The 16,259-nt window shown below is 37.1% G+C and overlaps 4 protein-coding genes across 5 annotated transcripts; 3 read left to right on the forward strand and 1 right to left on the reverse strand.

Annotated features, from left to right (window-relative positions):
• LOC18610854 lies at positions 705 to 5,959 on the forward strand. Of its 2 annotated transcripts, none has more exons than XM_018127864.1 (7): positions 705 to 1,290; positions 2,549 to 2,694; positions 2,870 to 3,141; positions 3,335 to 3,489; positions 3,967 to 4,229; positions 5,210 to 5,272; positions 5,439 to 5,959. In XM_018127864.1, exons 1-7 carry the CDS (start codon positions 1,008 to 1,010, stop codon positions 5,703 to 5,705), a joined length of 1,449 nt encoding a protein of 482 aa, XP_017983353.1. In that variant the 5' UTR covers positions 705 to 1,007; the 3' UTR covers positions 5,706 to 5,959. The 2 variants fall into 2 exon arrangements, with proteins under 2 accessions (XP_017983353.1, XP_007046821.2); XM_007046759.2 differs by having other exon boundaries at positions 2,549 to 2,691.
• LOC18610855 (pentatricopeptide repeat-containing protein At5g44230) lies at positions 6,061 to 8,699 on the forward strand. Its single transcript, XM_018127859.1, has one exon. The coding sequence runs from the start codon at positions 6,216 to 6,218 to the stop codon at positions 8,190 to 8,192; it is 1,977 nt and encodes a 658-aa protein (XP_017983348.1). The 5' UTR covers positions 6,061 to 6,215; the 3' UTR covers positions 8,193 to 8,699.
• LOC18610856 (late embryogenesis abundant protein D-11) lies at positions 10,112 to 10,878 on the reverse strand. Its single transcript, XM_018127874.1, has 2 exons — positions 10,470 to 10,878; positions 10,112 to 10,376 (listed from the first exon to the last, which is right to left on the reverse strand). Exons 1-2 carry the CDS (start codon positions 10,656 to 10,658, stop codon positions 10,221 to 10,223), a joined length of 345 nt encoding a protein of 114 aa, XP_017983363.1. The 5' UTR covers positions 10,659 to 10,878; the 3' UTR covers positions 10,112 to 10,220.
• LOC18610857 (AAA-ATPase At1g43910) lies at positions 12,553 to 14,797 on the forward strand. The gene is made up of 2 exons (XM_007046762.2): positions 12,553 to 13,893; positions 14,097 to 14,797. The coding sequence occupies exons 1-2, from the start codon at positions 12,892 to 12,894 to the stop codon at positions 14,610 to 14,612; spliced, it is 1,518 nt and encodes a 505-aa protein (XP_007046824.2). The 5' UTR covers positions 12,553 to 12,891; the 3' UTR covers positions 14,613 to 14,797.

A 16,259-nucleotide genomic window follows, 5' to 3' on the forward strand; every position in this document is an offset into this window, starting at 1 on the left:
AATTAATTAATCATTAATTATAAAAGTTTATTTGATGTGAAATAAAAATATAATGACTTGATTGAACGTAATAAAATAATAATATTTTATTAATATTTTTTAAAATAATTTAGATACTTTTTCAAATATTATGTTTATAATTTAATGAAAATCAGATTAAATTTTGAGTTATTTTTTCCTTAAGGTAAACATTAAAATGTTAGATTTTAATCATAAAATAAGTACAAATCATATTTTGTTTGACTTAAATAATAGAAAAAAAAAATCCCCGAATTGTAACCATTTATTTAACTAAGCTCTTAATCTCCTATTACACATAAATGATTTGCACTTAAATAAATTTTTAATGAAAAATTGACTATAGATAAATTCAATATTAATTAACATTCTCTATTCACATACTTGTTGTAAACAGATTAACGTGTTTAGTTATGTCAATTGTTATCTAATCATGTTATAGGTCACGTTAAATCAAATAATAATTAATTATTTGTTAAGATTAAAAATTTTATAAAAATTTAAAAAGCTTTAATACCATAAAAATGAGAGATTTAGAAGAAAATTCATATTAAAAGAGTTTTTCGTTTTTCAATTTCATTTTTAGTTGTTGTTAGTTGTAATTTACAAGTTGAGTGGTTGTGACTTGTAATTAGTTGTAATTACTACTAACTAATCACACTTGTTTTAAACCACGCAACACTGCTCACGGCAGACGCCATTGAAAATCATTTCGTCTCTTGATCTAAAAGGTACTTCGCTCACAAACTCCGAGGCTTGGAACGCGAAAACCAGTAAAATCGCAGTCAAAAAACTTCGAAGGAAGGGAATCGGAAACCAGAACCAAAAACCTTGTTCCAGGTGTCCCATCCCACACAGCCAAATGTACGTCTTCAGCTGCTCAAATTCGCCGACGAACAAAGCCCTAAGATGCCAATACTAGCACCAACTTCTTCACTCGATCCCTCACTATCCAACCCTAACCCTAGACCGAGGAGGAGAAGAAGAAGATGGCGAAGCACGCCGGCTGGGGCCACCACCACTTGCAGAAACGATGGATTTTGGCTCTTCTCTTGATGCTCTCTGTTTCCACGGTTATTGCCTTCTTCGTCAGAGCCGCCTTCTATTCCTGTGATCCGAACGTTTCTGCTGATAATGCTATCGGCTCGGCTCGGAATGCTATCCAAGTCGCCGAGAAGCGGGTGTCGCAGATCGCTGCTGCAAGGCCGAATCCCCTCAGCTTCATGAAGTCCAAGATTGTTCTATTGGTGTCGCACGAGCTCTCGCTTTCCGGTAGTCTCCTTTTTCTGTTTGTAGCTCTCTTTAGTGAGTTTCAGTAGTTTGGGATTAATTTCTAATTTTATGTGTTGAAGTTTGTTTTAAGTGCTAAGGTTTACTGTAAAGTGCCTTGTAAGGGTTTGTTTTTTTCCTTACGATTGTTCCATTGAAATAGAATTGTGAATGAATCGAATTTTTGTGGGAGTAGCTTCGAGGTGGCCTTGTTGCATTGGTCAATAGGCCGTCTTTGCTGATTTCTAGATCGATCTGTGGACTTATATAAATGAGGTTTAACAGAGTTAAGAGGAACTAGCAGAGGATGTGCATGGATTGTTACAGTTAGTATTTTGTTCTGCCATTCAAATTGCAAAAAGTCATAACTGTTGGGTTTATGCTCGATTGAAGTAATTAATAAAAGACGTATTTGCATATGCATTAAATACTATTTGACATTTGTGGAATGTCAGATTTAATATAATGGTTATAGTGACTTGCAAATTGTTTGCTAAGTTTCTTTAATTTTGAATTTTGGAAAGCACGTGAGTGTGTCTGCATATTCTCCTATCATGTTGAATTTCCTCATAAAATTTGGAAAGAACACCATATGTACATTATGGCCCTTTGCATATTAATGGAATCCCTTTATCGAGTTTTGCCATTTTGAAGCACAGAAAAAGTATTTCACCAGTGTGCTAATATCTTGGCGTTTTGGCAGGTTTAATCAAATTTTGAGGTTCTGTGGACTTGTTTGTGGCTCATTTTTTCTTTCCAATAGATAACGATAATTATAATTATGTCTTAAATTTTTAAATTCTCTTTAATTCCTAGGTATTCTTTATGTAAATTTTAGAATATATTTTTGGCGTTTTGTTAACACGTGCTTTAAATGGTGTGTGCATATAAAGAATCTTCATTTTGTCGTAGTACAGTGTCAGTTTGTCGTTGTCAATACCATTCATGAATAATTTTTTTACCAAATCGTCGAACTTTTCCGTCATAAAGTAATGTATATTGCTTCCAGCTGTCAATGGTTGCTCACTCATGTAGACATGTTCTGTGATCTCTAATCTATGTTTTTGCTACCCTATCTTTACTGGTAGATGTTTTTCTCTTAGACAAGCCTTTGCTGGAAGATGTATTTTATTAATTAGAAATAAAGAAAACTTATATTTGAAGATTGTTGTTATTATCATCTTTCCTTGGGAAGAGGCTATTTCGAATTCGTTGCTGTCATCATTATTCCTTTTTATTACGTTTCCTTTTCTTTTTCCAGGTGGACCATTGTTGTTGATGGAGCTGGCATTTCTATTAAGAAGTGTTGGTGCTGAAGTTTATTGGATTACGATTACAAAACCATCGGAAACAGATGAAGTAATATATAGCTTAGAACATAAGATGTTGGACAGAGGAGTACAGGTAGTAAGTCTCTAGATTATTACTCTTTGGTTATATATCTGTCTATGGTGCTTGTACTGTATAATGGTGCAGCTTTATATTACTCAATATGATGGATTGGCATTCTATTGTGAAGGCTTAGATGATTGCATTGTAAATAGTTCCTTGCCTCTTATTAGGCTTTTACTTGTGTTATCAGGTTTTCTCTGCCAAGGGCAAAGAAGCTATAGATACTGCTCTAAAAGCTGATTTGGTTATTTTGAACACTGCCGTTGCTGGGAAATGGCTGGATTCTGTTCTTAAGGAGGATGTTCATCGTGTTCTGCCAAAGGTGTTGTGGTGGATCCATGAAATGCGAGGCCATTACTTTAGATTAGACTATGTAAAGCATCTTCCTTTTGTAGCTGGTGCCATGATTGATTCACATGTTACAGCAGAATACTGGAACAATAGGACTCGAGAGTGTTTGAAGTAAGATTCTAAATGCTCTCTGTGTGCTTATTGTTGCTTCAAAATATTAATATTCATTCTATATCCATTGCAACACAAATCCGAACAAGCTTCTCACACATTAACTTCATCAGTTAATATACACATTTAACGTATCTAAGTTTTAATGGCAAATTTAACTCATTATTTTGTTTCATTCATCTACTATTTGCAGGATTAAAATGCCTGACACCTATGTTGTTCACCTTGGAAATAGCAAGGAACTGATGCAAGTTGCAGAAGACAATGTCGCTAAAAGGGTTTTGCGTGAACATGTTCGTGAATCTCTTGGAGTGCGCAATGAGGATTTACTTTTTGCCTTAATAAATAGTATGCTTTTCAGCTTTCATCTTGGCTAGATTTTCTCTTCTTTTTCATTTTCTCCAAATCAATGCACCTAGTTTTATCTGCATTCAGTTATGTTGTGAAACTCTCCTCCACACCCCCCCCCCCCCCCCCCCCCCACAAAAAAAAAAAAAGGAAAAGAAAAGAAAAGAAAATCATGTAGCTTATTCAATTGTTATGGATTCACACTCTTGCATTTTGAGTTCTGTCCAACTGAAGGTGATGGTAAGAACTGTAGTTTGGTTCTTTATATCACTTTCTGCAAAATTTTTCCTTTCTCCCCTCAATCATTATATTATTTTTCATTGAACACCCATCCACTTTGCCCTATCTTTTCTTCAATTTTATAGTTTTATAAGGCAAATGAAAGAAGGTAGAAAGAAGGGTAAAACACTAAAACTAAAGAGCATATGGTTTTCTGCTATTCATCACTAATAGTACTGAACAACTATTTAACTGCAGGTGTTTCACGAGGAAAAGGGCAGGATCTCTTTCTACGTTCCTTCTATGAGGCCTTGCAACTGATCAAGGAAAAGAAAATGCAGGTGCCACCATTGCATGCAGTAATTGTGGGAAGTGACATGAATGCTCAGACCAAATTTGAAACAGAATTACGGGATTATGTAATGCAAAAGAAAATTCAAGGTCGTGTTCACTTTGTGAACAAAACTCTGACAGTAGCCCCATATTTAGCTGCCATTGATGTTCTTGTTCAGAATTCTCAGGTAATTGATTTGGTTTAAACTTTAAATTTTAATGCATTCTCTGTGTCAAAAGTGTATGCACCCAAGCATTTAGCTCAGTAGTTGGTGCATAATCCCTCTGCTTTAAGAGCAGGGTTCGAATCCCCCCTGTCCCAATTATAAAAAAAAAAAAAAAAAAAATATATATATATATATATATATATATAGTAGTATACTTCAAATAGTGAAATTAATCTAATTTCTTATGTTTATTATGTACATTTTACCTCAATTGTTTATAAAGAAGCTAATGGTAGATACTAACCTAAATAAATCTTTAACTCCTGTTGCTGTTTCGAATCTGGAAGTATAGAACATAGTCAGAACTCAGAAGATATTTGAAGGTCCTTCCTTTACCATAACATTTGCTGACATATATCAAGTCTCAGCCAGTTATTGACTTGACAACATTGATAATTGACTTATTGACATTGGTTTTCTGGTGGTTAGGGGGTCAGCACTTCCATTGTAGTAATAATTATTTATACGTTTCATGTTCATTTTCCCATTGCTGTTCTTAGAATAATCAAAATTCTAAGGCACCAAAATTTTAAATTCAGATGCTAAATATGTGCATCTCAATGAAAACTTACAAACAACACCTCAAGTTTAGTTTGTTCCAGCTAATATTTATGATTACTTAAAAATGTGTCTGCAAATTAAGATATAGTTTCTTTCCCTTTATTCATCTAATTAATGGACTGGAGAGCCCAGTTTATTTGAATAGGTTCCTTATCAACTGAAAGAATAATTCAAGGGATGCATATGGAGGTTTTGAATTTTACGACCTCTGTGTAGGCTTGTGGATTTTTGCTAATTTTTTTATCAGTTCCTTTGTCCGTGATTAGGATTTAATTATACAGTAAGAACATCTTGTTCTCTACTTAAAAGTTACTTTGAATATAGAATAGGAATCACAAAAAGTTTTCTATAGGAATCACAAAATGTTTTCTTACATGTAGGCACGGGGAGAATGCTTTGGAAGGATAACAATTGAAGCCATGGCATTTCAGTTGCCTGTACTGGTAATCCTCGAACTTTACCTGATTTTCTTTCATGTGGTGTTATATTTAGTGAGGCTTATAACGTTATGGTATATATAATACTTGGAACTCACTCACTGCTCATGTTCTCTAACCAGGACTCACTAGAGCTGTTTTTTGATATTTATGTTGTGTTTACGCAAAACAGGGAACAGCAGCAGGAGGCACCACGGAAATAGTAGTGAACGGGACTACAGGTTTATTGCATCCTGTTGGAAAAGAGGGGGTTACTCCACTCGCAAAAAATATCGTCAAACTGGCTACTCATGTTGAGAGGAGGCTTACGATGGGGAAGAGAGGCTATGAAAAGGTCAAAGAAAGATTTCTAGAGCAGCACATGGCGGACAGAATTGCTCGAGTACTGAAAGAAGTGTTCAGGAAGTCTAAAGACAAATCACAGGGGCACCTCTTTTGAACCCCTAGAACGACGAGGTCGATCCAGTTTCACTGAGAGCAGCCATGGTGGCCCAAGTACAGGCTAAAATAGGATGCCAGCTTTTTTTTCTCTTTTCTTTTCTTTTCTTTTTCTCCCATACTGGAGTGACATCTTTAATTATGGGTCTAGCTTCCTGTCTTGTTCCCATCCAGTTTTCCATATAGGGATGTAAATCATGTACATGCTAAGACAATTTTCACTGTAGCTGTTTATATAGTTGAGAAGTTCCGTGAGATATGAGGAGTCTTTTACTGGTTAAAATACACCAAGCTTTAGCGTCTGGAAAATAAACAAATGATACTACTCATGGTTATGTTCAGATTGCAATCGGCTTAATAAAAGAATCCCAGCTCAAGAGTCTCGAGTAGTTCTGGAATCTCAAGCAGCAGACAAGTATAAACAGGTCAGGCACCGTCTTGTTGCCACCCCTTCATTTTGAATCCGTACTTGGAGCTGGAAATGTTTTGATCTCAGTATTTGAACTGTGTAATGGTAGCTCTCTCCCGGAAATTCTCTACATCGTCTCTAAAATTTATCCCAAAACAGTTCTGTCAATACCACCTGCAACAAATCCAATCCCAAACAACCCAACCTTTCATTCCCTTCTCTCAACTTCAAAACCAACGCAATCTTTTAGAATCCCAGCTCATTTCCACCCTCAATGGCTGCACCTCCCTCACCCAGTTCAAACAGACGCATGCGTACATTATACGTAAGGGCCTTGACAAATGCTGCTATATCCTCGCCAAACTCGTGCGAAACCTCACCAAAATGGGAATCCCCATGGATAATTACGCTAAGCTTGTTTTTGACCAGGTTGAATACCCGAACCCATTTCTTTGGACTGCTCTTATCCGTGGCTATGCTTTACAAGGTCATGTTAAGGAATCGGTTTCTGTGTATAGTTGTATGAGAGAAGAGGGTTCTTTGCCTGTTTCTTTTACATTTTCAGCTCTTTTTAAGGCTTGTTGTACGGTTCTTGATGTGAACTTGGGCAGGCAAATCCATGCCCAGACGATTTTGATTGGTGGGTTTGGTTCTGATTTGTATGTTAACAATAGCTTGATTGAGATGTATGTTAAACTAGGATTTTTGGGGTGTGCGAGGAAGGTGTTTGATGAGTTGCCTGAAAGGGATTTGATTTCTTGGACAGAGCTGATTGTTGCGTATGCGAAACTTGGGGATATGGAATCTGCAGGGGAATTGTTTGATGAGTTGCCTTTCAAGGATATGGTGGCATGGACGACGATGGTTACAGGGTATGCTCAGAATGCTAAGCCTAGAGAGGCATTGGAGTTTTTTGAGAGAATGCAAAATGAAGGTGTCGAAACGGATGAGGTTACCTTGGTTGGGGTTATTTCCGCTTGTGCACAATTAGGTACTGCTAAGTATGCGAATTGGGTTCGGGGTATTGCTGAGAATTCGGGGTTTGATCCTACTCGATGTGTGGTGGTGGGATCAGCTTTGATTGATATGTACTCAAAGTGTGGGAGTGTGGAGGATGCATATAAGGTTTTTGAGGCGATGGAAGAAAGGAATGTATTTTCGTACAGTTCAATGATTGCAGGGTTTGCTATGCACGGTTGTGCTTATGCAGCATTGGAATTGTTTCGTGAGATGGTGAAAACAGGGATCAAACCAAATAGAGTTACGTTTATTGGAGTGCTTACAGCGTGTAGCCATTCAGGAATGGTAGAGCAAGGTCGTCAAATATTTGCATCCATGGAGGAGGAATTTGGGGTTTCTCCAGCAGTTGATCATTATGCTTGCATAGTGGATCTTCTTGGTCGAGCTGGATGTCTGGAAGAAGCACTTAATCTTGCAGAAACGATGCCCGTGGAGCCTAACGGGGGTGTTTGGGGGGCATTGCTTGGAGCATGTCGCACTTATGGGAATCCTGATATGGCTCAGATTGCTGCTAACCATCTATTTGAGCTGGAACCTAATGCTATTGGAAACTATATCTTGCTCTCTAACATATATGCTTCAGCAGGGCGGTGGAATGATGTTTCAATGGTAAGGAAACTGATGAGAGAGAAAGGTCTGAGAAAAAATCCTGCATGTAGCTGGTTGGAAGCGAAGAAGGGGGTAATTCATGAATTCTTTGCTGGGGACATTACAAATCCGAGGTCTGGCCAGATGAAGCAGGTGCTTGAGGATCTTCTAAATAGGTTAAAGGGCCTTGGGTACCAACCAAACATGAGTTCTGTTGCTTATGATGTGAATGATGAAGACAAGAGGCGGTTACTAATGGCTCATAGTGAGAAGCTAGCTCTGGCATTTGGGCTACTTACTATAAGTGCTGATTGCCCCATTAGGATTATGAAGAATCTAAGAATATGTGAAGATTGCCACTCATTTATGTGTGGCGTATCTCAAATCACTGAAAGGGTGATTATTGTAAGGGATAACTTGAGATTTCACCATTTCCACGCTGGGAAGTGTTCCTGTGGTAACTTCTGGTGATTGAAGGTAGAAGCTGAATAATTTTTCAAGGTCCAATGCTGATGCATTTGAATCCTTTGTTCATGAGAAAGGTTGGTGATGACATGGATGGTTTGTCATGATACACTGACACTTAAAGAAACATTGAATCTTATCATCAGTGTCAGAAGGTGAAATGGGATTTAATTTCTCTGAAATTTGCATCAATCAACAGTCTGTGTTGCAATTTTCCTAATGTAAGTTGTTATCTGAACTTCACTGGCTATATTTGCCCCATAACTATGAGATTTTCATTGCTTTAATTTCAAGTAGTCAAAGAGAGTGTTTATTTAGCAACATGAGTTGATGTATACAATAATAGAGCTAGATTTCCAACGCAGAAACCAGCCAATATAAGAACACATATCTCTTATTATACTCTGCCAATACTGTTTGATCATCTGTTTGTCACGAAATGTGCACTTATTAGCTACACTAGAAACTAGCATATTAAAGATATCTAACTCATTCCTGGGAGCATCTCCTTGATCTTGTCGAGCATTCCTTTCTTCTCATTGTGCTCCTGCTGCTGCCCTGGTGCAGCGGTTGAGGCATCAGGATATTTGTCATTGGCCTTGTTGCCCTCCTTTCAAATATTGAAACGTTTATCTCAGGAAATTAATCAGAAAGATATTCTCTATGATGTGATGTTTAGAACTGATAAATTGTAATGGACAATATTGTGTATGTTCATATTATGCTATAGTTTTAAATTCTCACATAAGAAATTTGTTCATAGATAAAGAGAGAGTTTGATGTCATAAACGAGCGAGGATAAGTAAGGATGAGTTAATTGAACGAAACCCATTGTAGTCAGAAAGCATAACTTACAGAGGAAAAGCTTTATGAGGAAGATGAACTTGAGGAATGAGGGAGCATGCCAGAGGGATTGCTATTCTTTGGTTCAGTCTCCTCACCAGTAGTTCCTACGTACTTTGGTTGTTCAAATTTTGGCATTGGTTCCTCGGTGGTCATGCGAGCTTCAACTTGAGCAGGATGGGATTGATCTCCACAGCATGCCATTTTCAGGTATAGTCTGCTATTCTTCTTCTCTCTGCTGATCAGTTTAAAGCTAAGTTTCTTGTTTCGAGTATGGGTTAAACCTGAAATGCCCGCGGGTTTATATAGACGAGAAAGAAATAATGCAGTAAGTCAAGAGTTGATCGTGCATGTTTCCATGGCGTTGGCTTGGACAACCAGGACAGCTAATACTAAAGCAACCCAAAATGTTAATCTTTCTGATACGAGTGATTGATACGGAAGAAAGGGCATGGATCGATCCTACCTCTCTGTCTAGGCTTAAGCGAAAGGTATACGTTTTCTGGACGGAAATCCATTTCCCGTCCAACGAGAATTGAATTGCAAACAGCTAATTTGTATGCTGTAATTGTTGCTAGGATGGTACAAAATTTACTCTCAACTTCCGGACAAAAGAACAAAAATCAGACGAGTAGTTTGCCGTAACCCATGAAACTTACTTGATCTAACTCATGACAACCATTTGTCATTGGATAATAGCACATTTAACTCGGGGAATTTTTGCCAGAAAAGGCCAAAAAATTAAGCAACAACATATTATGAAAGCTTTAATCGGGCCAAACAGCTAAATCCAAAGATACTGGTCCAAAAAGTTTCCTTTTGGATTAAAAGTATCATACCAGGTTTAGGGGCCCAAAAAGTATTTCGTCAAAGGTTTTTGCTTTCATTTCGTATCGATTTCTGCGCATGCATTTTGCTGCCGTTTTGAACACAACAATGTATATAAACAAATCCTTTGTTCCCCTCTTTTCTGTTCCCAAAAAACCAGAAATGGTGATATTAGTCACTACAGGGCAGAAGTTGAGAGACGAGCAAACATGACATGAGCAGATCAGCAAACATATCTCTTACTTTGTAGTCTTCCTATATATGATCTTTCATTGCTGGTAATTAACGTTTACAGTAGTGCACATTCGCTTATAGAAAAGCAGCTAATCAAGGGCTGTGGTGGCCAGGGGGCTTCTCCTTGATCTAATCCATCATTCCGTTCTTCTCGTGCTGTTGCCCCGGTGTCGTTGTTGATGCTGCCGGATGAGGTTGGTGCTGGTCCTTATGTCCACCTGGTAGCTTCTCTTTTAGCTTATCCTTCAGACCCTTCCTCTTCCTCCCCGTTCCCTCATCTTCGGACTGCCCATAAGCATACATCACAAACGATTATCTCATAATCAAAGTAAAACTTATTTAGAAATTTATGTACATGAAAAGGTTACAGTAACTTACAGAGCTAGAGCTGGAGCTTGAGTCAGTGCGGTGGAGTCCGTGATGATGCCCACCAATCCCTGCGATTCCACGGCCGGTCTTATGCTTGGCAATCGGGTTACCGTACTTGTCTGTCTGGCGAACAGGGTTGCCAAATTCGTCACTTTGGGAAACTTCAGTAGCAGGATGCTGATTCTGAAAGTGTGCCATTTTCAATCGTGTAACTGGTTCCTTCTGACTTCTTTCTCTTGTGGAAAGCTGATACAAGGGTATCAAAGCATTTTATAGAGGTGAAAAATAAAGGTGTAGCATGTTGCCGTGCATCCCGGATGTGCCGCCAGTTTTCATGCGACTGCCGCGTTATGGTTGGGGGAGCCTGTGGGTCACATAAAACTTAAGGACAAGTGTTGGAGATGTCGGGTTTAGATGAAATTGATCATTTAGATTCTAGAAGTAAAAGCACTTTGACTTGTAAAACGACCTTAATTACTCATCTAACTTAACTCATAACTATGATCATATGACCTAATCTAATTATATATATGTGTGATCTACATATATCGTTATCCTTTTAGGTATACTACTTAAAAAAATTTTAAATTATTTAAAAATTTTTAATTTTTATTATATTTAATTAAGTTTTATATTTTTATTTTAAATTAAATAAAATTTTATAATTAATTAATGATTGATTACTATTATTAATATCAAAATGTTGTTTGTCATTTTATATTATATGATGTTGACGTAATATATTAATATATTATTTTATATTAATGTGACTTAATCATATCACACGTGATATTTTCATTAATAGTGCCATGAGAGTATAATTAACAAATAATATTTTAATTAATAATAATAAAAAGAATTTTTTTACTAATTAATCAATCCAAAGAATTTTTTTATCCAAAATATATAAAAATTTTAAAACTTAATTAGACGTAATAAAAATAAAAATTAAGTATTATCTCGACAATGTGGGATTCACGTTCAGGACCGTGACATCCAAAGCGAACAATACCTCATAGGAGTTAGTGTGGATCGTGACAATTGATGTCACAGTCTTCGCGTGGACGTGAATCTTTCAGGTCTACACTAGAACCGTGACATCCAAAGTGGACAATATCTCACAAGAGTTGGTGTAGACTGTAGCAATTCGTGTCACGATCCTCGTGTGGATGTGAATCTCACATTGTTGAGATAATGCTTTCAACGGGTGAATCACAATGTCTCACATCGAAGAGAAACTCATAGTAAAAAATAAGGGTGGATGTCATAGTCCTAGATAGATAAACCATAAATCTCATATTAACTATATATTAGAGTGATATTGAAAATATAAGAATTTATACCACCTTTAACTTGTGAAGTTCATTTTGTGGAACAAAATCGTAAGGTTAGCTTCCTTTTTGCAGGTTCTCTTAGTTACTCAAGTGCCCCACAGCGAAGTTCGTGACATTAAGCACTGAATGTCAAATCAATAAGCCTAGTGAGAAAGAAAATCCACCTTCAATTCACACAAAAGGTGACCCTAGAAATAGTTCACAACTATGATTTTGGCTTGACTTGGAAAGATCAAAGAAAATTCTACTTACTAATTGTTTTTCCATGTAAAGATCATTAAAGTCTAAAAGGAAAGTGAAGCATGGGATTGTTAGATTTGACAATATTGTCATTTATTTCTATCTCATGACAAGCAAGTTTCCCAATAGAGATGCACAATCTGTACACGAGCAAAGCTCAATTGTACTTTGGAAAAATTAATAACAAAAATCATTAGATTGTAACTATGGGGATTATGGTTAGGATTTGACACACAATTAATGGTAATTATTCAGAACGTGAGGCTTGTACTAAAGACATGAGAATATAATGTTTCTCTCCAGCTAGGTATCACACTCGTACCATGGGGTTCTGTTTTTTTTACCAAAGGAGAAACTTATTGGAATCAACCTCACATTTCTCACTCAAACTTTTACCATCACAAAATTTGTGAACTTTCACATGCAGAAAATAAAATTTTTAATTTCTTTTTTTAATATATATTCATTTGAATAAAATGAAAGGAAAAACAGATTAGGTATAGCAATATTGTCATGAGTCTTGACACTATTCTTCTGCTGACTGTATGCATCATCAAAAGAGCAAAAACTTTGTTGAAAACAGGGCAGGTGAAAAAAGTGTAGGGCAATTGTTTAGTTCCACGTAGCCGTCCAATATACAATCCCACCAACACCTTCCAGAGAGCTCCCTGGTGGTGCCCCATTTGGATTTAATTATATCCGAATTTGCCTTTCCGAGTCAAGCCAGTAGTTTCCTCCTTGTTTCGTTGCTACAGTAGCTAGGCTGCTTGCTACTGCTACTTAAACTGCTTCCTTTTCCTTGTTGCATCCAGACTTTCTCTCTGCTTCTGGTTTCAAACAGCTGAGTCAGTACAAAAATGGCTTCCCTGTTGAAAGAGCTACCTTCCATGTCCACGCTTCTTGCTGCCTATGCTTCCTTCTCGGCCATGGCCATGCTAATCCGCACCGTATTGAATGAAATGATCCCGAAACCGTTGCAGAAGTTTATTACCTCAAAGTTCTCTGACCTGATATCCAATCACTTCTCCACTAACTTCACCTTCATCATTGAGGAACGGTGGCATGCTGTTTATAATGAAACGTTTCGGGCTATTGAGGTCTACCTCCCAACCAGGATCGGCCCTAGAACTGACAAACTTGTCATAGGGTCCAACGACCCCAATAACCTGACGGCCCTACCGAAACGAAGCATCCCTGCTGACTGCAAGATCATTGATGAATTTGAGGGCATGACCTTGGAGTGGACTCTGCATGTAAGGGAATCGGATAAGTACTATATCCCTGATAGAAAATGCTTTCACTTGACCTGCAAGAAACGAGTTAGAGAAAAAGTTGAGGAAAAGTATCTCCGCCACATAGCAGAGACGGCTCAAAAAATCCTGAGCAAGCGAGAAAAGCTCAACATCCACACCTACAACCAAGATCGTTCCAGGTGGGAATCCGCCATTTTCAAGCATCCAGCAAGGTTTGATACATTGGCCATGGAGCCAGAGCTTAAGCAATTCATAATGGATGATCTCGACTCGTTCGTGGGACGCAAAGATTTCTTTGAAAATGTTGGCAGGGCTTGGAAACGCGGCTACCTTTTGTATGGTCCTCCAGGGACAGGAAAATCATCACTAGTTGCAGCAATCGCGAATCACATGAGCTACCATGTATATGATCTCCAGTTCCAAAGTGTTCGAAATGACGCTGAGCTCAGGCGAATACTCACCTCCACCACAAACCGCTCTATTCTGCTCATCGAGGACATAGATTGCAGCACAAAAATATCTGAAGATCGTGGCAAGGTTAAAGATGAGAAACAGAAGGAAGGTGAAGATGGGCGACTCAATCGTCCTTCCTCTATTGATCCTGGGGTAAAAAGTTCTCCTCATTTACACAAACAAAACAGAGCGAATTGCCTAAAATTAAAAACAGAGTTAATCCATAAAGCCTGCTTTGCGTTGCTCTTACTATTGATAATTAAGAACCCTATTTTTCTTGTTGGCTTTCTAGTTTCTACTCTATCAAACACATATTTGGTAACTGTTGATTTTAACCTTCTATGTACTTTCCTTAGGTAACATTATCAGGGCTACTGAATTTCATTGATGGACTGTGGTCTAGCTGTGGGAATGAGAGAATCATCATCTTCACGACAAATCACAAAGATAAGTTAGATCCAGCCCTGTTGCGTCCAGGGCGCATGGATGTGCACATTCACATGGGCTACTGCACTCCTCCAGGGTTCAGAAAACTTGCTGCTACATATCTCGGAATCAAGGATGACAAACTGTTTACCTGCATCGATGATCTTCTGAAAAGTGTTGAAGTTACCCCAGCAGAAGTAGCACAACAACTGATGATCAAAAGCGATGAGCCTGAAGCTGCGCTCCAATGTCTCATCGATTTCCTTAACATGAAAAAGGATAAAGTTGGGGAAGATGTGACTCAAGCGGGTGAAAATGAGAAGAAGGATGGTGGAGATGGTGTGACTCAAGCAAAGGAAGCAAAGGATGAGAATGAGAAGAAGGATGCTGGAAAACAGAGCAGGAAGCATGATGAAACTGAAACTCGTTCCATATATCTCACTTAGGTAATTGTTTGTATTTTCAATCAATAGTTACTAGTGGGATTTGTCATGAATCTTAGGTTTGATTGGATGCATGGGACAGAAATTTCAGACCCAATACTAGTGTTGTTTCAGCAAAACAACAAGGAAGTAGACATTATTATAAGTGTTTATTGGTCAGATTTGAGTCTAATTTTCTGTTCTATTAACCATAAAAACTCCTACTCCAATCGCAACCCAACCTGCAGTAAAGTAGGCCAAGATGGCCTTAATTAAACCTTTCATATCCAAGCCTACTAATCGACTTAAAAATTTTATAATCTATTCGTTTTAAATCGAATATTTATCTTATTATTTTACCATGATTCAAAATAATATTTATTTTTTAAAAATGAAAATTAATTTTTAATGTTATTTTCATTGAAATATTAATTTCATGTATAATTCACCAATTTTTTTGTTACTTTCAAAATAAAATTTATAAAGTAACATTTAAGTGGACTCAAATATTAAACGAATTAGTTCTAGTGATAAACATGTTTGCATGTAACCTTAAAATAATGTTTCTTTAACAAAATCTCAAATTTATATCTTATTGTTCTCTAATTATAAATCATTCAACTCGAGGTTTATCGTATCCAAAAATCAATTCTGTTATCTTACTCTCTAATTGGTAGTCATCAGTAAATGCATGAGGATCAATAGATAACTTTGAGTGATAAATAACTGATAATGTACGACTTAATGAAGTTCATTTTAGTAGTCTTTTGTACACATTCATGTGTTGAACAAGTTTCTGCACATTGGGTTTTCTCTGGTTATTGCAATGGACATAAAGTCGATCCAATAAGTTCTTGAAGAAGTGAAGTGGGGAAGATAAGGTTCATTTTGGCGACCTCCATCAACCAACCCCAACCCCTCCAAGTAGCTCTGTTTCGTGTTGGGCTGTGGCTGTGGTCCCCCAAATACATGTCGGCAAGGTGCTTGGGGTACAAGCAGTCAAGCAGGCAGGTCAGCTTCTGAAGGATTTTGCTGAAGATCTTAGGCGAAAATCAGAGGTAAAGACGTGGAGGACAAGGCCTCGGTCTCTTTCCAAATAGTGCGGTTCGATGCTTTAGTTTTGAAAAAGTGAAGAAAATGTACCTCAGACTTCTGTGTGATTCAAAAAGTAGCATTAGACGAAAGCAGCCATGTTGAAAGTTCAAAGTTGAAACCCTGTCAGAAGAACCATCAGCGATCAGGAATGGACCTACCACATGCCAAGTTGTTTCTCTTTACTGTAATATATATATATATAGCATCAGACAAAAGCTCAGAAATTTACCTCTCACTCTACAACAGAACATGTTACATTTTTATGAAATTACATTATTTATTTTTTGTATTTTTATCAAAATCAAGTTATATTAATTTGATCCTAAATTAGATTTCGATGTTATGTAGGACCTGTCTAAAAATACCAATTAAGATTTTTCAGCTGTTGAAGAGTTCAAAAGGAAACGTCTTAGTAAAGAGAAACCTTACAGTTAATTTAATCAACGTTATTCTCAAAGTCAAATTGTATATTAAAAGTCAAGCATATTTTTATATTTTAACTTTTTAAATTTCAAATCCATATAAATTAATTATATATAAAATTTAATATAATAATTTGTTAATAAAATTAATATA

This window comes from Theobroma cacao, chromosome 1, assembly GCF_000208745.1.
Source record: "Theobroma cacao cultivar B97-61/B2 chromosome 1, Criollo_cocoa_genome_V2, whole genome shotgun sequence".
NCBI classification, from domain to species: Eukaryota; Viridiplantae; Streptophyta; class Magnoliopsida; order Malvales; family Malvaceae; genus Theobroma; species Theobroma cacao.

Coding starts and splice junctions, on each gene's coding strand:
- LOC18610854 (XM_018127864.1), top strand. CDS start 1,008: ATGGCGAAGCACGCCGGCTGGGGCCACCACCACTTGCAGAAACGATGG. Junction 1,291..2,548: donor GCACGAGCTCTCGCTTTCCG/GTAGTCTCCTTT, acceptor TTCTTTTTCCAG/GTGGACCATTGTTGTTGATG. Junction 5,273..5,438: donor CATTTCAGTTGCCTGTACTG/GTAATCCTCGAA, acceptor TACGCAAAACAG/GGAACAGCAGCAGGAGGCAC.
- LOC18610857 (XM_007046762.2), top strand. CDS start 12,892: ATGGCTTCCCTGTTGAAAGAGCTACCTTCCATGTCCACGCTTCTTGCT. Junction 13,894..14,096: donor CTTCCTCTATTGATCCTGGG/GTAAAAAGTTCT, acceptor TACTTTCCTTAG/GTAACATTATCAGGGCTACT.
- LOC18610856 (XM_018127874.1), bottom strand. CDS start 10,658: ATGGCACACTTTCAGAATCAGCATCCTGCTACTGAAGTTTCCCAAAGT. Junction 10,377..10,469: donor CAAGCTCCAGCTCTAGCTCT/GTAAGTTACTGT, acceptor GCTTATGGGCAG/TCCGAAGATGAGGGAACGGG.
- LOC18610855 (XM_018127859.1), top strand. CDS start 6,216: ATGGTAGCTCTCTCCCGGAAATTCTCTACATCGTCTCTAAAATTTATC.